At 36.0% G+C, this 23,613-nt stretch overlaps 1 protein-coding gene across 1 annotated transcript in view; it reads right to left on the bottom strand.

Moving 5' to 3' along the window:
• Nucleotides 1-510: 510 nt before the first annotated feature.
• LMNB1 (lamin B1) overlaps nucleotides 511-23,613 on the bottom strand; it is a 78,921-nt gene continuing 55,818 nt past the window's right edge. Inside the window, exons 4-11 of the mRNA XM_037801850.1 lie at nucleotides 22,111-22,281; nucleotides 20,190-20,315; nucleotides 15,199-15,419; nucleotides 14,120-14,345; nucleotides 12,450-12,554; nucleotides 9,431-9,550; nucleotides 4,527-4,631; nucleotides 511-835 (exon numbers count right to left, since the gene is read on the bottom strand). Coding sequence (XP_037657778.1) covers nucleotides 791-835; nucleotides 4,527-4,631; nucleotides 9,431-9,550; nucleotides 12,450-12,554; nucleotides 14,120-14,345; nucleotides 15,199-15,419; nucleotides 20,190-20,315; nucleotides 22,111-22,281 — 1,119 coding nt within the window. The 3' untranslated portion in view covers nucleotides 511-790. The remainder of the gene's footprint in view (nucleotides 836-4,526; nucleotides 4,632-9,430; nucleotides 9,551-12,449; nucleotides 12,555-14,119; nucleotides 14,346-15,198; nucleotides 15,420-20,189; nucleotides 20,316-22,110; nucleotides 22,282-23,613) is intronic.

Raw genomic sequence — 23,613 nt, 5'->3', positions numbered from 1 at the left:
CCTCAAAATGTTTAAGTTAAAAAGACAGCAGATTAATATTAAAACAGCATTTTATTTGTTAATGTCACATAAGAAATTTAAGCAAGTTACATTATCTTAAAAAACACAGCTAATGCATTTTAATAGAGAAACCCTTCCCTCCCTCCCACCATTCCCTTATGAATTAAGAATCTAAGAGAAGAAGTAACCATAAAACAAAGTTTTGTGAAATCCTTCATTCAGAGTGCTTACATGATGATTAGGTTAATATTGCCTTCTTACAAAATTTTTCTTTTCTATAAAAAAAATTTGTAACCTTGATTGCTTATTACAAAAAAATTCAGTACAAAAGTTCAATATTGAAAAATGCTTTCCCCCTCCCTCTCAGCACCGTTTTATGTATAGCAGAGAATAATCAAGAGCAGATTGCTAATCTAGAAGGAGCAATCTTCAGATTACATCCAGACACACAGTGGTTTACTCTTATGCCCTCTTCTCGTAAGAGTTTAAAAAAAAAAAAACAAACAATACACACATACAAAAAATGTCAAAAAAATTTGAGGGACCCTTTCCAAACAGTACAGTTAGTTCAGTGTCAATAATTCACATCTTGCAACAAAGTATATGGATATGATTTCTTTTACAAAACTTTCAGTGTCAAAAAAGGAAATTAAGGCCATCAGATTCGCAGCTTAAAAATTCACACAAAGGAAATACAAAAATATCCTGTGCTTTGAGAAGGCTCTGCACTGCATGTAGGTAAGGATTACCATACTTCTTTATTTTGAGGAAGACAGTTGACTTGAGAAGTTTACATAATTGCACAGCTTTTATTGGATGGTGGTTTTGGGGGTCCCTGATGAAGAAAAAGAAAGAAAAATTAATGCTAAGAAAATGGATCATAGTACTGTAAAGTAAGAAAATATCATCTAACTACAGGGATACTACCAAATCCATATTGCCTAACTTCAAATTGACCCTTATCATTTCTCACTTTTCCTTTTTTAACCTTCTCTTAAGGATTTCTTCCCTAGAATACCCCCAATAAATTCTAAAACAGCAATTCTCAAATCTGGCTGCTCTGGCTGCACGATTAGATCCTGAGGAGCTTTAAAAAACAAGTTTGCTAAATCTCTAGATCAATTAAATGAGAATGTTTTATATTAATTGGGGAAAGGCATCCATCCATCCATCCATCCAACTATCCATATTTTTTAAAGCTCCCTAAATAATTCTATTGTGCAGCCAAAACAGAAAACCATTTTATAATGTAGGAAAAAGACTGTGGACTCCATTTTGAATAACCAGTTCAGAGTATGGCTTGCTACATCTTGAACTTCCACATTCCAAGGCATTCCCAATGGATTCGATCCTTGAATGTGAAGTCAAAATGGTTCCTCTGACCATTTCTTTATCACCTTAAAACCTCAAAATATGGCTTGTGACTCACCATTTGGCCAGACTGCAACTGGTCCCTTTAAGGTTGCCAAAAAACTTCCTTATCAATTCAAAAGCTTATTCTTAGTCTTTATCTGTCTTGAACTCTATGAAGCATCTGACTCTGCTGACTCAGCCTCAAAACCCTTTTCTGCTGTCACAAAAAGCACATCCTACTCACTTGTCTAGAAAGCCATGTCTTCCAACTATTCCTCCTCCCCTATTTCCCCCCTACTGTGGATGTTTGTCATGGTGCATTCTTAGGTCCTTAGTTTCTCTTTCTCCCAACATACTATTCTATTTATTCTCAGAGCTTTAACCGTTACCTCTTTATGGCTATCCTAACTCTCAGCAACCAACATGCAAATTTCCAGCTGCTTAGTGGACATCTCTATTCTGGCATCCACCTATCCATTGAATTTATACAATTTATCATTTTCACCCTCAAAACTGATCTTCCCTTCCATCTTCTCTCTTTTGGACCTTAATATCATAATTCTCCCTGATCATAAAAACTAACATGCTCACTCATTATGATTTCTCTTTTTACTTTTCTCACCTTCAATTTAGTCACCAAGCCTTAGAGAATTTCCATTTATATACTGCAGTGTCCCTGTAGTCTTTTTCATAGAGTCAATGCCTCTCTGACTCATCTTGCCCAGAAATCTTCTAACATGTGGTTCTCAATTTCTTCTTTGCTCTGAACTGTTCAGAGGCTATTTGCCTAGGTATTCAATACTATGTATAATTTAATACCAACCTTCCAACTTCATTTATTTCTCACATAAATCCTACAGTACAACCAGATAGACATTTCCCATTGTGAATTAAAGATCACCACAAATTCTTTGCCACACCTTCCATCAAGAGGTAGAGACTATTTACCCTCACCTTGGTTCTGGCCCAAACTTTAAAAGATTTGGTGTTCTCCACTTTCACCCTCTTGGAAGTCAGCTGCCATTTTGTAAAGAAGCTTGGGTCAAGCTACTAAATGATGACAAGCCACATGAAGAGAGAGAGCCTGGACAATATTCCAGCCTCTCAGCCAAACTCCCAGCTGAACTGCATGGTTGATTTCAGTCTCCACCAAGTGGAGCTTAGCCCAGCTGAGCCCAGTCAAACCACAGAATCATGGGAAGTTAGAAGTCATTGCTTTAAGCCCTTAAGTTTTGGGATGAACTGTTAATATAGCAACAGATAACTGAAACATCCTCAGAACAACATCATCTGCTCCTTCTCTAACACCTAAATAATTTCCTATCCTTCAAAATATTGGCAAGTATTATTCTCCAAAGATCTTCTCAACTACTCTGGTGGGCCTGAGGTCTTCAGTTCTACAGGAGCTACAACTCATACTCTGAGCCACCTGTCTGGCTCCTTGAGATATGTGTTATAAAAAAGTTCCAGTCATTATAATGTTTCCCAGTAATGGCAGGAAATGAACCTCACGTTTGTTTCGTCAAGTCTCACATATCTTTTCTTAAATATTCCTCCAAAATGTGCAAGGATATATCCCGGCCAAAAACTCATTCTAACTCATAATACCTACCTTGAGTGGTTCTCAACCCTCTGGGCCAAATGCACATGAGAATGTTTATTTGTAGTAGGTGTGGAACTAATGAAGCACAATGAACTTAAATTATAAATCTGGAGATATGGGGATAAAGTCTTACATGAATAAGGGTAAGGACTTTGATTAATGATCAGACTCAAACAGCTTGAGAACATAACTGAAGGCTCATTAGTTATTAATAATTCTCATTTAATCAAATAAAGCCAAATTCTGAGTGTCTTTATTTCAAGGGCTCTTAAAAGTCCAAGCATCAGCTAAAATCCTTCTTTCAGTTACATAATCATTAGTATTTATTATACCAAGAAACTAATTTGTTTTTCATTGAAGTTGAATATACTACTCTTCATTTTTTTTAAGTTTATATGAGACCCTTGCTGAGGGATCTCCAAAGTTTTCACTCACAGAACCAACCATTCAGTAAATAATTTTGAGCATCCATTCCAATCCATATGTCTGCATTTACAATATATATATTCTACCATATCATGCAAATTATAAAGCCAAATTTGATAGAATGAGATTAAAAAATACAAAAAGAAGTGCCAATAGACCCGGCATCGTGGGATGGAGAACATCTTCTTGACCAAAAGGGGGATGTGAAAGGAAATGAAATAAGCTTCAGTGGCAGAGAGATTCCAAAACGAGCCGAGAGATCACTCTGGTGGGCACTCTTACGCACACTTTAGACAACCTTTTTTAGGTTCTAAAGAATTGGGGTAGCTGGTGGTGGATACCTGAAACTATTAAACTACAACCCAGAACCCATGAATCTCGAAGACAGTTGTATAAAAATGTAGCTTATGAGGGGTGACAATGGGATTGGGAATGCCATAAGGACCAAACTCCACTTTGTCTAGTTTATGGATGGATGTGTAGAAAAGTAGGGGAAGGAAACAAACAGACAAAGGTACCCAGTGTTCTTTTTTACTTCAATTGCTCTTTTTCACTCTAATTATTATTCTTGTTATCTTTGTGTGTGTGCTAATGAAGGTGTCAGGGATTGATTTAGGTGATGAATGTACAACTATGTAATGGTACTGTAAACAATCGAAAGTACAATTTGTTTTGTATGACTGTGTGGTATGTGAATATATCTCAATAAAATGATGATTAAAAAAAAAAAAAAAGAACATGACTTTTTCTGGGGTATATAACAACTTTCAAACCACCACACCAACTATTATTGTAGAACTATCTATTCCTCCCTTCAATTCTGTCAGTTTTTGCTTCGTATATTTTTGGGCTCTGTTGTTAGCTGTGTATATGTTTATAATTATTACATTTTCTTATAGAACATGTATAGACAAATCATTAAAAAAATTTTTTAACCCAAAAAAAAAAAAAAAAAAAAAAGAAGTGCCAATACTTTCTTCCGGTACCCTGAGATACTATTCCGAATATCCCCTCAGACATACAAACCTCAGTTCGCAAATCACTGTTCTATTCATCAAGTAATGGGGAACAACCCACTAATGGTCCCCCCCCACATAATTCTGTTAATCAAATTTAAAACAAATATATTAAAGTTAAGTAGCACCTGCTGCTGGAGCTCTTCCTCTACAACCACTTCAGGTGCTTCTTCCTCTTCTTCTTCCTCTTCAGGTAGGGTTGTTTTAAAGACTGTACTTCTTTGAGCAACCTCCTAAAAACAAAAGTAGTTTGCTTTTACTTAAAATCACATATTTAAAAATCACAAATGCTGGGAGGGGTGGGGAACCTTTTCTTTGCTAAGTTTAAAACCTAACATTCCTACTTCAAGGATTAGTTTTTCTTTAAGTCTTTCCATCAGTACCTTTAGTACTGATCAAGAATTTTTGCATAATTAGTAGCAGTTCTTAGATCTACAATATTCCCTCCAGGGAAGCTACTGGTACTCAATTTGAAATACCTGCTGAGATGTTTCCACTGCTTTTTACCCATTCAGTAACTAAGAATTCTGCAAACGATTTGGTGCACTAAATACTTTATAGAACTCAACAAGAATTCAGCTTAAAGACCTCAGCTTCTAGCAAAGAGATGGTGCCAAATAAATGAATAAAATGAAACTGGAGGCTAACTGTTGTTATCTCAGGGACCACAGTGGCAAGAGGACCACCCGATGAGTGAAACGCAAAGGTAAGCTCCTTTCATTCCTGCAGCAACTGGTTCCTCTTGAATGAAATGGAATCAAGGCAGAGGAGTACTATTTATCAATATCACACTAGTGAGGTTGCAATGTATTCTGTACGGAAATTGTTCTATCCTTCACTGGAGGCGGACAGAAAGTAACCATTCCCATTTTCTACTAAAAGGCTCAAATACAGATTACATTCCTGGAGAGAATGCTGACTGGGCACAAATACAACAGTGTTTTTGTTTATTAGCACAAGGCTAACCTGATGATCTGGCAGAAAGTAAACGAGTTTGTCCTAGAGAGTGCTATAGAGCATCTAATTTTATTCTGTACCATGTCCTAAGGTCATTCAGGAAAGATAACTTCACAGAGGAAAAATGCTAAAATAACTTCTGTAAAAGCTTATCTGGAACTTAGCACAACCAGCTAATTTTTAAAAGTGGCAGAGGAAGAAAGCAAACAAAAAAACAAAAAACAAAACAAAACAAAAAACAAGTATCATAGAAACAAGACTTTAGTTTCAAATAACTCTGGGGTATATTCTGTCATTGAAGTGAAGTGATAGAATAGTATTTTGTGAGGATTTTTTATTGCTGCAGGACCAAGGAAGATGGCCATTTTGAGTCACTCAACTAGCTAGAAACTTCAATTCTGCGAGATTAGTCTGTGCTTAAAAACACAAACAGCCATTTCACAAATATCAGCCTGTTTTAACTGAATTAGTAAAAAAAAAAAAAAGAGCAAGTGATTCCTTAGATCAATTAAAATTCTTTGAACCAAGAGACCAACTGGGGGATGGCAGCATATGAAACAGAAAATAGACCCTCAAATAGCTTTGAGGGTAACCAGCTTTCCTCATCTCTTCTTAAAATGAAGGAAGTAAAATCTTCTGTTATAAAATTCTCACATTCCAGCTTCTGGCAGCTTGTGGCAGGCACATACACTATGCACAGCCACTGGCTCTTAAAGCATGCAATGTAACTTAAGACTATTAGCATCAAATGAGCTTAGAAAACAGCACCTTCACCAACCTCATTAATTTTGAATTTTTTCAACATAACTACTTTTAATGTAAGCCTGCTGTTAAACACTTTTCATTTGAAAACATTTAAAAAAAAACAACCTGATGCAGAAAGCCTGTATGGAAAATGAATAAACTAATGAATAAGGTACAAAAACTCTAGAGAGAAAAATAAAGAACAAATATATTTAGAACCAAATGATATTGGAAGGTACAAGCCTAGGAAACTGTTATTAGTCAAGATACAAATAGATACCTATCTTCATCCAAAAAATCCTCCTAGCAAGGTACCTAAGCCTAATCAAGTACCCTTAAAGGCACATATAAATGCTCTTTATGACAGGTTTTACCCTACATAAAACATTATCGGTCTGCCACCATTCAATAAAAGTACATTAATTTATTCAGTAGTGCACTGGAGCCACCCTTCACAACTCTGCATTTAATCAAGTCACATTGGTAACCTGAAATCAGCCACGGTGGAAGTATATACACCTCAGAAATCAGCAAATACTACAAATCAGGGCTTTCTCTTTTTGGTTGTTGGAGGAGCCAGTTGTTAAACTATTAAATCTTTACATACATAAGTAATTCTTTGCATAAACAAAATTTTTAGTGTGTATACATTCTGGAAAGCACCAAGACTGCCTTATTTTTCATTTTCCTCTTCTAAAAAACATCTTATTTTACTACAGTGAAGTTTGCTGTTCTAATCTTTCAGCATCTCCTCCCTCATTTCTAGGTAAGAGCCCCCAGTTTTATTTGGGTACCCATTTCCCCCCCCTTGTCACAGGAAGCTGAGTGCAATCTGGCTATGGAGAGCGGAAGAAGGTGCAAGCTCTTAACTCCATCCTCCTGACTCCATGCACTGGCTTAGGGGTGGATGTATGTCCCAGGTTGGTACAACATGAGTGAAGCCAAGGATGGGTACCCTGAGGGGGAAGACGTTCTTTCTCCTAAAAAGCAAACCTGGAATGATATACCTCTAGGAACAGCCAGCAGCCATCTGGTTGGTGTCCATGAAGGAAGACAACCCAGAAAGCAGAGACAACAGGCAGATTCTTGGTGACACTGTGTGAGCCACTAGATCAAGTTCACTACCTCTGAATTTTTGATTACAGGAATCCCTAAGTTTCCATTACTTTTAAGCCAGTTTAATTGGATTTTCTGACATTTCCAATACACCAGCAATAAGAAAACTTACATAAAATTTATTTAAGTTATTTAACTGACTTAAGCCAATTTACCTACAATTTTATAGAAAAGTGGTCTGTATAATGGTATTTATAAATTGTTGCTAACAAAGTCTGGGACCTATTAAGAATTAAATTCACGATACTTTCTCTCCTTGTTTCTGACAGAAGTCACTTAATACAGAGCCTAGCAAGCAGAAGGCAATAGAAGTTTGCTAAATAAATGGACAACAAACCAATTAAATAATCTAATATTCGATGGTTTGAATAATGAAGGAAAACCTGAACTTCAGTTAGCTTATTGAAATGTCTTATGATGTATCCCACTCATGTCATGATATCTACTTTGTTCACATGCCACAGTATCTATTTCATGGGACTTGAAACATGCTGCATTCCAAATATCCTCCTATAAGACTGTTTCTAACTTGGAACACATTTTCATGCAGAAAAAAATGTGACAGATTCTGCAGCTCACAAAAGCCTATTTAAATCTGCCATGTACCCTTCATAGCAGTACTTTTTGAATCTGAGTAAATAGCCATTCATAACAATGTTTTGAAAGAAACATATATTCTGCCAATTTCAGGTAACTACTAGCATAGAAGCAGCAGCTATTTCAGCACTTGGATGAGAGTACCCATGAAAGCTGGGAAGAATTCCAAAGTGTAAAAGACAGGTAGCAAGCCAGGGTTTCTGCAGAGAGATGGAAGATGATCCAGCAACTTGAAATTTGTGAATTATTCAAGGCATTTGAAAACTACCCCCTATTGAGAACCAAGCAGGTTATTTGGAGATGAATTCCCCAAATGCAACCAAAACTCTCACACCTTTGTACTGAGGACTATGATGAAAAAATAAGATGCCATTCCATTTCAAATCTCAGTCTTAGATCAAGGGCACTCATCATCCAGTAGACAATGAATTCACTAGGAAGAGAAGTCTAAACACCAGCAGATGTTTACAGCGAAGTAAGGACAAGATGGACTTTTTATTCAAACACCTCAGACTCCCATGATGAATCCTATTACTTTATTTCTTCTAATTTTAATGAAGGTCCATGTTTAATTTTTTAAGCCAGTGAATAGTTACTTAATGCCTACCATTTGCCAGACATGATGCCAAGATACATGCCTTCAGTGTGCTTACACTCCAGCTAGAGAGGACTACATAACCCATGTCGTACTCTGTGTGAGTAGAAAGGGAATGAAGTGCATACCTATTCATGTTGTAAGGTATGAAGCAACAGGGCCTGCAGCCTAGAGACTGAGCGAAAAGGTCAGAACCAGTAAGAACGTCAGAGCAAAGCCCTAATCATGGCTTCCTTATAGGCCAGCTTAAATCTCTATGGCAGACAGAGGGATGAAGAAAGAGCATTACAACTAAGAGGAGAAAAGGGGGCAGGGGTGGGGGGGCACGGGCCACTCTGAACTCATACAAGCTCCTTCAACATGCTATGGCAATAGCAACAAAGAAGAAAGGACCCTGAAATTCTAAACAGATGTTCACTGATGTTTTGTAAGGTATCTGAATAAGGTAATTAGGTGGGGGAAACATAGGGATTAAGATATGCTTTACTAGCTTCAAAGTATGCTTTGCTTGCTTTACTAGGAATGGTGGTGTTTCTAAGACTATAATGGGGTGTGTGTGTGGTGCTGTCTTTCTATGGCAGTGGAAGGTGGGTAAGGTTTTTTGGCAAGATGTATGCCCCACAATCTTTGAACACAGAGTTTTAGACATACTCTAATGCTCATAACAAGGTTAATAATATAAGGATTTAATGAGTGATTATGAGAGGCACTGATCCAGGCACTTCCCATGGATTGTCTCACTTAATCCATTAATATTATTTTCCCCATTTTAAAATGAGAAAACTGTGACAGAAAGGAGAAATAATGTGCCCAAAGACACAAAAGCCAGTATGTAGTGGAGGTAGAACTGAAATTTCCTAAAATTTGAAGATAATTTCAGTTTAATTTACTCAGCAGCCTTGGGTCTGATTTAAGCTATCTGTTACTTCATATTTCAATTTGACTTTTGAAAAGAAATCATACTTGCATAACAAACTTTCAAGTGAAACTGACATTGCAGTGGTACTGATAAAATGGCCATACCTCTCCCTGAGAATTTTTTAATATAACCTTCACATCTTCGCCAGTGCCCCAAGAGTTCTGGTTCTTCCAGATGAGGTCAGTGGGAGGACTGGCGGTGACACCAGCATTTGCAGCCCATATCTGGAGGGGAAAAAACGGAAATCATTATACCCAGAACCCAGCTCTCTTTCACATCCCAATAACAGTAACATAATGATGAGACTTGAACATCTTGTTAAGAACACTGACTCTAAAAGTCTAAAAGCTGTGCCCTAGCTTCAGACTTGCTATATTAACTAAGAAAACTCACAGAGCTACACTCAAGGCATCTGCTTCCCCAACTGATAAATGAAGATGCTGATACTCAGAACTCTGGAGCGAAGTTGCCTACATTCACATTAGGAATGGTGGTATTTCTAAGACTATTATGGGTTGTGTGTGGTGGTGTCTTTCTATGGCAGTGGAAGGTGGGTAAGGTTTTTTGGCAAGACTTCTAGCTCCTCTATATGCCAGCTGACCTTGAACAAGTTACCTTACTCTCCTAATTCATAAAATGGGGCAATAATGGTACCTATTATGCATGGAATTGTTGTGAAGAACAAATAATTACCCACATAGGGGGAATGGCTCACCTCTCATTATGAGCATTCTATTATTCTATGAGTTTTATGGGCCATCCTTTTGTGTGACAATAGTGTCTTCTAGCTGTCTAGAATTGAAAAGGTGACTAACTTCTCTCACACCTTCTGCAACAAACAGTAGAATAGGCTTGTGGAATCCAGTATGTCTGCAAACAGAGACAGTGTCACAATATCCTGGAGTGTCTGAGATTGCTCCAAAAAGAAGAGAGGAAATGAATAAACTCTCTTTCCACTATTTGAGGGGAAATGGAGTTGCTTTTGAAACAGGCAAAACAAAATAATTATGCTTTCCTTCTCATCCGCATGGAAATTCTGCCAAACTTTTTATGTATTTATTGGCAAAAGGGTATGGGTCAGGTAGAGAAAACTTGTGAGTCAAAAGACCTAGGTTTGAATCCTGGACAATTATACCTCTAGGAGCCTGAATTTCATCATCTGTAGGGATAATACGACTAACCCCGAATTTTTATAATGAACCAAAGAAAATATAACTGAGTTTTATAATCCATGAATTGTCATACAATATATATAATGGCAAAAGGAAAGCTGGAAATGATATAGGCAGGTATATTTTTTAATGGGAAGAAATATCTATGAATTATTGATTATCATAAAGTCCTAATCTTCTGCCAGCATTATAAATGGAAAGAGGCAGGGAACATTTACTGGGATGAAACTGAAAAAAGAAACTGAGTCTGGGCTAACTTTCCAATTCAGGGAATGCCGAAGTAGAATGATAGTGATTTCCTAATTTCCAGCTATATTTTTCATTAGTCTACATCAATGTTGGTTTAGAATTAATAATAATCATCATAAAATGTCAGTAACCTTACGAAGTATCTTACCCTATAATTAAAAAAAAAGTTTCAGAGCTATGTTGTTCAATATAGTGGCCACTAGCCAAATGCGGCTTTGGTGAGACTTGAAATTGTGGCCAGTCCAAACTAACATATACAATATGGGTAAAATACACACCAAACTTCACAAAGACTTAGTTCATAAAAAAGAATGTAAAATAACCAACTGATAATTTTTATATTGATAACTGATGTTTGTTATTGCCTTGTACAATTAAGATCACTTATCACCACTGTGTTTAGAAAAAGTTATCTATCACATTTAATGCTAATTACTGAAGGAAAAAAAACAAATGTATTATACTATTTTATATGGTAACTGGGTGTTCCACCAGACCCATACAATATATATTTATTTAGTCCCTGAGAAATTATACCCAGTGGAAAAAGCAGATGACTGGCATAACGGTTTCATATTACTTTAGAGAAAAAGAGTACATACTCAAATCTGAATCTTCTGAATTAAAACATTATTCTTTCCACTATTTATACAATTACCATAAAACATATAATACAACTGAGCAATTTTTCTCTCACTATATGATTATTAAAGGATCGAAAGATAAGATCTCTTCCTTTTTACCCATTATTTACAAAATTAGCATCTGATATTTTTACAGTGACATCAAGCTCTCTGAATATACATTCTTTTAGATGTTCTAATTTGCATTTTGAGCCTTTTTTAGTAAAGTCTGTATCAATTATAAAATTTAAAACATGTTTGATCCAAAAAAGGAAGGAGACAGTTACCTCTACATTTATTCCTTAGGGATGAAAATAGTAACTTCTTTGAAATCTATATCATAGTTAACATTTTATTGTTTGCTAAATCTAGTTAGCAATAAGTAAAAGCAAGGGAATCTTTTATCGATGAAGCATATTTCTCCAAAACGGAAGCTCATAATATTAAGTATTAAAAATGTGGTATTTTAAAATACTCCAACAGAGCGATTTAGAACTAAAAATAGAGTCAGAAAGCCACATAACCAATCTAGAACCTTAAATACTAAGCAAAAACCATACCTTACTCTTGCAAAATACTATGTTTCAAAGCAGTGATTCTTTGCAAGGGTGCCTATTACCTTTTGTTCAAAACATAGGCCCATATCCCAAACCCAGAGATGGTGATTTTCTAAGTTCAGGGTGGGGCCTGGACACCAAACACTCCCCAGATGAACCTGATGCTCACCCAAGGTTGAGAACTGCTGTTTTAAGGCATATGGTAGCATTAACAGATTATCTTCCTAACAGTTCTTGATGCCACACAGTATCTCCTGAATAAGACTGGGCTCTAAGTATCAGTCAAGAGAGCGCTAGTTTATATCAATTGGAGTAGACAAAATAAAAAAGAAGGTGAAGGTCACTCTTTTAACTTTATATTAATAGAAAATTACCACTCTTAGTAGGATAATGTTTCTCAATCTTTAATAGTACTTGTAAAATGCCCACTTCTAAAATGCTTCTCCTTAAGGCCAAAATATTTTAAACTACTTTATCTGTTAGCTGTAACAAAGAAGCTAAATGATGACTAAATTCACTTACTGTAACAGTCTGGCCTGCCTTCAGCACATATCTTGAGGTATATTTGTAAGTGACTGATGTGTCTCCTATTTTTCTGATCATTTCCCAACCTCCCATTGGTTGATCCTATTCACAGAACAAAATAAAACAAGGTCACCTTTCAAACACAGAGAACGTTATGGAATAATTGAATAAATGTATCCATATAGGCAGTCAAACTGAAAACAGCTTTATGGTTGTCTTCCCATGATTCATGCTTTCCTACTATAAAAAGAAAAGACGGTTTTGTCATTCAGTAAAACAATAACTTCTATATTGCTGCAGTTAATTAATTATTAAGGAACTTAATTTCAAGGGGGACAAAACTGGAAGAAAAATGATGTGAATCAAATGAAATGATCATATTCACCGCTAGATCACATGGGTCATTCAAATTTACAATACAATCTAGCTATCAAAATCCCAATTATAAACATCCAATATTTGGTTGCTTTAAGCTTTTAAAATCTAAACACAAAAGTTTAGAAATAGAAGAAAAATCCTTTATCGTCTCCATTTGTACCACCTGCACACAAATATAGCTTTCTTACCTTGAAGAATAATGGGCTCTACAGGGTCAATGATACAATATCAGCCTGTCCTAGGTGATAGCAATCAACTTTGTCCTCAAAGCTGCCCAGAACTACCTAATATCTACGGGAATGTGCAGGATATTAAAACAAAGAGTTCCACTAATAAATATCCACCTCTACCTCAATGGTAAGAATAAACCAGGCCAAGAGTCAGTTCCAGAACAGCTCCACATAGAGCTGCTATGCCTATGCAATAATAGGGGTGTAGAGATTACTCAGTTCGCGGCCTAACCTCTTTAATATCACAACTGCTAGTGCTCCTTTGCCCATCGAAACTATTTATGCATCCATGTACAAGATAATTTTTAATAACTCTAGTGAGAAAACGAGTGATTTTCCTAAGCCATATTTGGCAGACCCTGAACAATACACTTCAGTGACATCCATCCCACTGCCCTACTCTACAAGCCCAGATCTTGCTTTCCTTTAGCATTGCCTCACAGCCCTTCAACGAGCTCAGTGAGGCCTGGCCAGGGAGGACCTTCAGTACTAAGCTCTTGATAGCCATGGCTACATACTCCAGAATTCCCTGCCAAGAATATTTTATCTTTACTATTAAACAAATATATTTCAAGAGAGGGCTTCATTAGTTTTCATTCACTCATTTATTTAGAGAAAAATACTCCCTGCATATATCTGAATCTCAGCCCATATTCCTTTCCTAAAGTTTATATTAAATTAATGGCTGTGATAGAATACCCTCCGATTTTACCCACCCACTCCAATTTTTTCCACAAACCTGACTAGGGCAAAGAATAATAATAATTAATTCTTGGAAAGAATACTGTGACAAAATGACCAAGTGTGGAAAAACAGCCCTGGCTCAGTAAAGAAGGGCTAATGAATAAAATCTTTAAATTACCAAAGATACTCCTCCTCACCCTCCTATTTTAATTTAGACCTTGCTTCATGAATTTAAGTTATAAAGAAGGAAACCCTTTTTCTACAAAGACTGCTGAATCCAAATAAAGGTAATAAAGGCTCAGAAGTTCTCACAGTTCAAAGATCAACCACTAATCAGCAAAAGCTTTTTGGGAAAAAAAAATTTTTTTTTTATACCTGTTCAGAAGTGTTCTTCAAGCGGATAAATTTCCCATCAACATCTATCTCTTCAATGCAAACATTCCCAGTAGCTGAAGCGGAATGAGAGATGCTAACACTACTGCTTGCCTCAGATTCTTCCACATCAACTCTCTTCCGCTTTCCTCTAGTTGTACGAACACTGCGACTTGAGGATGCTCGTGATACCGTCACACGAGAAGAAGGGCTTGGAGAGAGCTTCAACCTATATGGGAAAAAATAAAACATTCTGTTATGAAACACATAGACCTTTTCCACCTAAAAACAAACAAAAAGCATATTATTATCTTGTACTACATTTCTAAAGCAAAACACTACTGAAAATCTGTCAAAGCTGCTACCACCTTAACTGATAAACATTCTAGCATAAACTCATTTATGCTAGAATGACTACCATCAACAATCTAAAAAAAAAAAAAATTTTGAATGTTCTTCCTGGGAATAAAAGTAATATAACCTAATGCAAGAAGTTTGGAAAACACAAGGGGGCAAAATCATCCCAACTATCACTACCCTACCACAACTACTGTTACATTCAGCAAACTTTTTTCTCTTTTCATACCTATGTGTTCTTTTCACAAAATTAAAATCACAGTTAACATAATATTGAAACTGATTGGCTTTTTTATACTATATTAGTCACTTTCCTTTTGAACATTTCTCTGAGAATAAGCATTACAAGGATTTATACAATAACCAGATTTGCAGAATAAGTGTAAGGATAAAGACTCTTTCAGCCAAATTTGGTATTTTACAACATAGCAAATTACCAAAACATTTAAAATCTCAAAGGAGAGACTCCATCCTGATGCAGTCTAGCCTTTAAAATAATACCATAATAAAACTGCTTGAGCAACATTTTAGGTTGTAGAGGTAGAATATGATCCATTACTACCTCTACATAGGTTTAAGAAGAAATGACAGGGAAAAAAAGAAGAATTGACAGAGAAAACATTAAAAACTGCCTTACATGTTCTTTTAAAAACTACTTTTCTTTAAATGAAAGTGGTAAGGCAAAAAGTAGACTATTAGTATAGGGCAACATATAAGTTCCTTACCTCTCTTCTTCTCCTTCTAAGAGTTTCCTATAAGCACTGATTTCCATGTCCAGAGCTAACTTTACATCAAGAAGTTGTTCATAATCATTCAGCTGTTGTTGCATCTGATCCCGTATTTCTGCCATCTCTCTCTCTTTGTCAGACAGCATGCGACGAGAGTTGTCTCTTTCTTTAGCAAGCAAGTCCTCCAACTCTTGAATCCTTTCCAAACATGCTCTAGACTTCAGATTCAAGGAAACATATTAGTATTTTCTAGGATCATTCCAACATTAGCACAAGGCAGCTAATTTAAACCTTTTATTGGACTGGAAAACAAAGAGAACCCTATAGAATCTCTAACTCAAAATTCCTCAAATACAAAACAGTTCCCAGGAAAGTGTTGGGCTTTAAAAGACTAAAAAAAGAAATATTCTCCAAATGTTAAGTGTACATATAATTTTTCCACATTGGCCAAATAAAATAAATTTTTAAGCTGTAGTTTTGGGAAGTCAACTCAGGTTCCCCTTGTTTTTACTTCAAAAGCATAAATTAACAAAAGCAAAGAACTAAAAAAAAAAAAAAAAAAGGAAATTCATTGACAAAAGAAGCCTAAGGGTGGGTGCAAGTATGCTGGGGAATATTCAGAAATCAAAGGAAAGGGATTCTGGCTACTATGTGGAAGTCATTACACATTACTCTTTGTGATTGCTGTGTCATCTCAATGCTGAAGCCCAATGATTAGGACATAAAGGGTATATAACATGGTGTAGTTTGTAAAATGTTGTTTTAAATATAGAAATTTAACATTTGCTATAAAAAGATAAGCAACCACACCAAAAAGTTCATTCAGAAACCTTTCTGGCTCACAGGATAGTTATTCTTCTGAGTCTCCCCTTGACAGAATTCATCTCAGCAGCCTCAGAAAATGACAAGTGTAAACAATTCAAAAAGACTGGTGGAAAGCTTAGTCCTTAGAATCATAAGTAGCTGCATCAGAGCAAGAGAGAAAGGGCACCTACGGTGCAAACAGTAAATCTGCAGGGCTAGAGATAAAAACAGAATTGTACAACCAACTCCTAAATGTTTGGAAAACTGGTAGTTAAATGGATAGATAGCCAGATAGATAAACGGATGGCCAAATGGATAGAATGATATGGCAATTGTGGCAAAATGTTACAAGTTGGTGGATCTGGTTAATCTGAGTGGGGGTATGTTGGAGTTCTTTTGTATGGGTTTTGTATTATTTATACAATTGCCCTTTAAATTTGAAATTATTTCAAAATAAAGTTTTAAAACAAGGAACTGTGCAATATAATAAACACTGCACTGTTATTAGTAGATTTATTTCTCATGGGAGTATGGGTTGATTTTGAAATTGCTTAACACATATATTGGAGATGAACAGATAAGTAAATGGATGGTTTGGAAACCAGGTTTCTCACTCTTAGAGACAAAGGTTATAGCTAAGGAAGAAAGGAAAGCTAGAATGAACCTTGTGGTACTACTGGCATAGACTCAGAAACATTTGTATGAAATCAAGATTAGCTTAATATAAATCCATACACATAAAGAAATATTTATTTAAACATGTATATACATAGGTTAGCATACATACATACATATACTACCCAGCTCTGTCAACTAGAAAAGCCAAGAAGCAATGACACCCCAGTAGCAACAAGCACACTCAGTGCCCAGATCTTAATTTCTATACGCTATTCTCCAATAAAAAGAAAGAAGGCTCCTTGGAGAAATTGCTGATTCTAGGTCGGAGCAGAGAAAACATAAGAGCTCAGAGCAAACTGTAGTACCAGAAAATAAGGAAGTGCTCAAAAAACAAAGGGACACAGGAGCCAACCTGAAAGAACTCTCAATGGTAAAGCAGAAACAATTTGAGCAACAAAATAAATAATACAGTACCAACATCAAAATTAATATCCATAAATCCATACTGAAAAAATGAGTGAATGAATAAATGGGGAAGAGCAAAATCTTTACAAAAGAATTCCATTTAATAAATGTAAATACTCCCTTTCAAGATGAAGACCTTAATTCTCTCCCTATCTTGAGGGTGGGCTAGACTTTGTAAATTGCTTCCAAAGATCAGAGCATGGAACGGGAAAAACAGTAACTTTACAGTGGAAAAACTTGGCAAACACTATTGTAACCAATGATGAAGGTTAGTATCACCAGTGATGCCATGTGGGTAACATGTACCCCTAATATGACGAGATAAGTAGGGTACTTCAACTATGTGATATACTTTCCAAAAACCCATAGCCTCTGTCTAATCATGAGAGCAACACCAGACAAGCCCAGATTGGGAAACACTCTACTGGATACCTGGCCAGTCCTCCTCAAGACTGTAAAGGTCATGAAAAACAAAGAAAGACTGAAAATGGTCACAGACCAGAGGAGACAAGGGGGAAATGTGGTACCCTGACAGAGAATGAGGATATTAATAGAAAACTAGTGAAATCCAAATCCTCTGGAGTCTAGTTAATAGTAATACACTAATGTTGGTTTCACAGTTCTGACAAATGTACCATAGGAACGTAAGATGTCAGCAATGAGGAAACCGGGTGAAGGGTGAGGGATATATACAGGAATTATCTATACTATCTTTGAACTTCTCTGTAAATCTAAAATTATCCCCCACAAAAATGTTATTTTTAAAATAAGCAATCAATTAATTGATTAAAATCAAAGAGTAGCAGCTGACATTCTATCAGAAGCAGATAATGGTCTTCAGGGTGCTACTAAACATAGTCCCCGGCCTAAGAAAGCTTGCATTTAACTGCATTTGCAAAACAAAAACAAAACAAAACAAAACAAAAAAACAAAAACAAAAAACACAATGCTATAAACTGAGAAATTTTTTTTTCCCATTCATGCTTCTTAAACTTTCTTCTCTCCGCAAGAAAAAAAATAATGTAAGTTCAAAAGCATCCTCTTCAACCTCTTCAACTTATTTCACATGTGAAAGTTAGAAAACAGAATGGGGAACAAGGTGGAATCAGTCATATAACCAAAAGGAAATTCTTATTGCTTAACAAGCAGCATGATGAAACTGGTAAGCAGACACTATTAAGTCATACAAATGGAAAAATATTAAAAGAGGAAGGTTTTTCTTTCTTTTTGACATTTTTAAGGCTAAAACTTAACAACTAATGAAAAAGCGTCTCAAAATAATGACTTACCATAAAACCTGTTACAAGTAATGATTAGATGAAAGAACACCTCCCCACCTCCCCCCCAAAATTAAAAACTATTCTGGTTCCGGGGAGTGCTTTCTTTCCTACTTCTAAGGTTTTAGCTCCTGGAAAGCCTCAAGGCTCTGCTTAACATCATTTAAAAACCACTAACCTGACAGTAATAAGAAAACCTGCAAGGAGAAACAGTGAAACAGCCTATAAACTTGGCATCAGAAAACACAGCTACAAAATCGTTTCATTGTCTATTCTATTTGACCATAGGCATGTCTCAGGAGCCTCATCTGTAAAATGAAGATTAACCTCAAGGAAAAACATCTGTACCAAGTATAGCCAAGTGGAAAAATATCTGTATCAAGTATAGTCAAGTGGGTTAAGCAATAGCCAATGTAAAAAGTAGAGAAAAGTAAAGTTGAGGGACAGGCAATAACTAGAACATGATTTATTAAACGGAGAAAAGTAGTAAATGTCAACTAATAGTAAGAATAGAGAGGCCCACTTTTAGAAAGGTACCCGTTAAGAGAGTACAGTGGAAATAAAGGTTATTTGTTAAATTCTTAAAGAAAATCTTTGAAGACTGTGATGTATAAAGGGAAAGAAACAAAATTCATTTATCAGCCTGAAGCCTCTGAACAAGTCATTGCACTCATCTAGGTCTTGGGGTCACTGAATGCACTCAAAGGTCCTTCCAGCTCTACTGTTACATGAAAACTTAAAATTTACCATCAGGACAAACTAGGTTTCAAGTAATTTAAAAACAAATATTGTGAATAATAAGCACATTATAGGCAATGTAAAATTTAGCCTCTATCTTAAATTTTTTTTATATTACCCTATTTTATGTAACTCATTTTATGTTTTTTCTAAATTCCTACAATAAATACGTCTTCAGCTTTATAATTAGAAAAGATTTTACTTAAAAAAAAAGACAAATGAAAAATAAAAAGGAAGGAAAAAAGGAAAGTATCAACAAGAGTAAAAACAAATTTTATCATAATGTGGCAAGTTAAAAAAAAAAAAAAATTTCCTCCCTTCAGGAAAACAGAAGATGAAGCCACTTCCTAAGGAATTCAGGTGAGTGGTAAATTATTAAAGCATTTTGTTGAATACTTATATGGTTGTATATAAACTTCGTGTCCGTATCAACACTGCCCTTAGATTGAAAACTGATTTCGAGCAATGTCCATGTATGCATAAGTTGCACCTAGAGCACACCATCATATATTTGTAGGCACCCAGTCTTTAGACTCAGTAATTCATTAGTACTCCTAGGTGACAAGTAATGAGTCATCAAATTCTTAGCATACAAATTAATGCTACTTCCCAAGATCCTAATTACTATGTAGCTTAAACACTAAGAGAATTTGTCTAAAAACACAAAGTATTCACCACCTACAAGGAATTTTTGCATGTTTTTCTTATGGTTTTCAAATGTGGTAAAAATAAAAGGAGTGTGATGGGAACAGCACTCTGGAGATGAGACTGTTGGATAGTAAGAACACCTGGGTCCAAAGGTAAGGCCAGTGACTGAACTAGCAGGCTGCGTCCCAAAATGCAAGTCCCTTAGCTCTATTTGATTAATTAGGAAAAATAATATTGACTCAGAGGATGTTTATGCAACACAACACGAAAACTCTGGTGAAAACACTATGAAAACCAATGCACAGGACAATACCATCCATCATCTCTGGCAAATAGAGACAGGAGTACCATTAGGCAGGGCAAAGCATGTAGATGACTGTGGTGGAGGTGGCCTCCAAGTTCAACTTCGACTCTTCTTGGGGGAAGATGCTTGCTTACCTCTTTCTGTAGATTAGAAAGCTGAGATGAAAGGCTCTCAATTCTCATACGACTTTCCATCAGTTCTTCCCTGGCACTATTGACAGTAGAAGTATTCATCTCTGAGGACAGTCTGGCGTTCTCAAGCTAAAAGAAAAAGCAAGCCATGGTCAGTCTTACCTAGTGAATTACAACCAACAAATGAGGAAGCATGACTCACCTAAAGGTGTTTCAAACAAACGTCTGCTGGTAACTGGTTGATGAAATGCAGGAAAACCATCATGAAATTTGATGACATGGTATGAATTACCAAAAGTAAATTTCTCTCCAAAAGCAAGCTCACAGAGAAAGAAATTAGAGTACGGGTCACCAAGGGTGGGAAGCAGGGGGCAATGGGAAGTTAATGTAGAATGAGTGTAGGGTTTCTCTTCAGTGTGAAGGGAAAGTGCTAGTAACGGATGGTGGAAAAGGTTCTGCAACATTATGAATATGATTAATCCCACTAAATGGCATGCTTGGAAAGGGTTGAGGTGTTAAGATTTATGTATATGTTTTCACAATTAAATTTTTTAAAAAAGAGAAATTAAAGAGATAATGACAATTAGATGCAATACTTAACCCTGGATGGGATCTAAGAATGAAGGGAAAAAAGACTCAAAGGGACAATACTGGAACATAAGAAAAAACTGGAATATGCACTGTAAGCTCTATATCAATGCTAAATTTCTTGAACTTGATAACTGCACTTTAGGTGAGTACATAAATGAATATCCTTGTTCTTAGGCAATATACATGGAGTATTACGTGTTCAAGGAGTATGATGTGTACAACTTTCAAATTTCAGAAAACAGATGCATCATTAGATAGATACAGATGGATGGATGACGGATTGATAGAATGATGAGGCAAAGGTGGCAAAATATTAAAATTGGTTGATCTGGGTATCTGGTGGGGGTGGCGGTATGTTGGAGTTCTCTGTATGGGGTTTATATTATTTTTGTAACTGTCCTGTAAGTTTGAAATTATTTCAAAATAAAAAGTTAAGAAAAAAAGCCTGTCCAACTTTTAGACTCAATTCCTAATACATGAGCTTTAACAATGTTTTTTACCAAGTTACTACATTACTTCATCCACTAAATCTTTCAAGTCTCAGGTAATACCACTAATAAGGAGATTGGGCCATACAAATTTGACTGTGGTGATGTATGTTGCAAAATAAACATCACACATCCCTAGCTTAGCAAATTCAATACAAAATATAAAGCAATAGGCAGAAAGTACTAGCTTGTTGATTACTTCAAACCACATCAAAATTGGTATCTTCCTCTGGCAAGCAGAAATAGCTCTTCAAATAGAAACAATATCCCATTCTATTTTGCATGTTTTCAGGCAAATGTTTTTAGATATGCCATCCCTCTTCTGTACCCTTTGAGGCCACAGTGTATATCCCTAAACCTTACTTTAGCTTCTTCACTGCCTAGGATAATGCCTCAACTGAATGTATCACTTAAAAAGATCTCTCATTTTCACCAGCCAACTACTCCTTCATAAAATGATTTAAAGTAACACGAGCAGTTCAAGGCCGTGCGATGAAACTTATTTTCAAGACCCCCTTGACCCTAATTTCCTGGGCCTTCCACTAATAACTCTTTTTTAATAAAATCATATAACATTTAACACATTGAAGTAAAATCATTTACTAGTAAAGCAAGAACTAGTTGGTGATTTTATGAATTTTTGCATGGCCTACTAATACACGTGTAATGTTTCTATAATATTTTATAAATTATAGCAGCAGAGGAAGGTCTACCAAACTTTTGAAAAAGAATCCTATATTCATGGTGACTAGGGGAATAACGAAACATCTCTGCCACGTTCTTCATGATGACTGTAAAGGACTGATTTTAAGCATTCAAATACATCCTCAGAAGAGACTGCTCACTTTGGCGTGGTAAGTCTGCTCAAGCTCTTCCTTGTACAGCTTCACTTGGGCATCATGCTGTTCTCTCATCTCATGAAGGGCTTGGGCCAGCTTGTACTCATACTCAATCTGACGCCCAGAATCCACTTCTACCAAGCGAGTTTCATGCTTTCTTCTGGTCTCATTAATCTCCTGGGGAAAAAAAAGAAATGACACAAAAACAAGTTGCTTACCATGGCTGCACTGCTACAAGTCTGAGTGGTATCAGGGTCATCTGAAGTTTTGCACACAAACCTCCTCATGTCCTTCCTAGCTAGAGCAGGCATGTGATCAGACACTCTTTGCCTGAGAATAATGTCTTAACTGGTGGTATAAATGGTAATATCTCAAGCCCTAGGATTCTTCTATTTCTTTTACGTAGTAGAGCTATTTTATTCTTCTGGAGGCAAGGAATGGTCTAGATGATTTACTATAGCACCGTGCAAACACAGATAACCATGTACACTGAACAGTAACTGTTTTCCTAAATTGTTTTATGATAATTCTAAGGACACCTCTGAAAACAATTCACCCGGAAAAAGAGGCTTGTCAGTCAGAACAACTTCAATTAGAAGAGTTGTGCATAATAAAATTATTTTTTCAGACATGCTAGGATGCAATTGGCAGAGCAAACTAATTTAAAAGACTTCTTTTAACAGCTGGTGTTACTATATCACTATCAGTTGATAAGGGATCTTACGAACTTATCCCTGACTAATTTAATACATATTACCATTCACTAAAAAGAACAGAAATATTAGGCATGATCCTTCACTCTTTGTTTTAAGGAACTGTCTAAACTGGAAAGTGGTAATCTGTGGCCAGGAACACAAGTCCTAAATTCTCATTTAAACTTCCAGTTGTGAAAATACAACAATCTGTCTTTAACGGCAATAATTAAAGAAGCCACAAGAGGGGGACATAACCCACTCAAGTTCCTGTTTCTGTATCTTACTAGTGCATTCATTTTTCTCTAACTGTTGCAGAGGAAAAGGTATTTGACAAGATCTGAAGACCAGAGTCAAATTCTATTCTGCTGTTAACCTCCTTGAGCTCATATCTGTTTAATGACATCCACTAATGGTGAGGTCATCTACCTCCCTTCCTGTTCTTCTTCCTGTTTTTCTCCTTCCTCTTTTTTGCCCCCTTAACTGTTCATAAAAGAACGTAGGTATACTTAATGAAAAGAACTTACTGTCACTGTAAAAAAAAAAAAAAAAGAAAGAAAAATGAAATGAAATGAAATGAAAGAATGTTTTATAATCAATTCTGAAAAGGTAAAAAACTAATAAAAAGACAAACAACCTAATTTTAAACATGGGAAAAGGACTTGAATAGACACTTCTTGAAAAAAGATAAGCAAATGGCCAATAAGCTCATGAAAAGATGCTCAACATCATCAGCCGTCAGGGAAACACAAATCAAAACCACAATGAGATACCACTTCACACCCATTAGAATTGCTACTGTTTAAAAGAAAAAAAA

The sequence above is a fragment of the Choloepus didactylus genome, chromosome 13, assembly GCF_015220235.1.
Source record: "Choloepus didactylus isolate mChoDid1 chromosome 13, mChoDid1.pri, whole genome shotgun sequence".
Lineage (NCBI taxonomy): Eukaryota > Metazoa > Chordata > Mammalia > Pilosa > Megalonychidae > Choloepus > Choloepus didactylus.
Note: the sequence above shows the minus strand (reverse complement) of the source record. Positions and strands in the feature narration are given on the sequence as shown.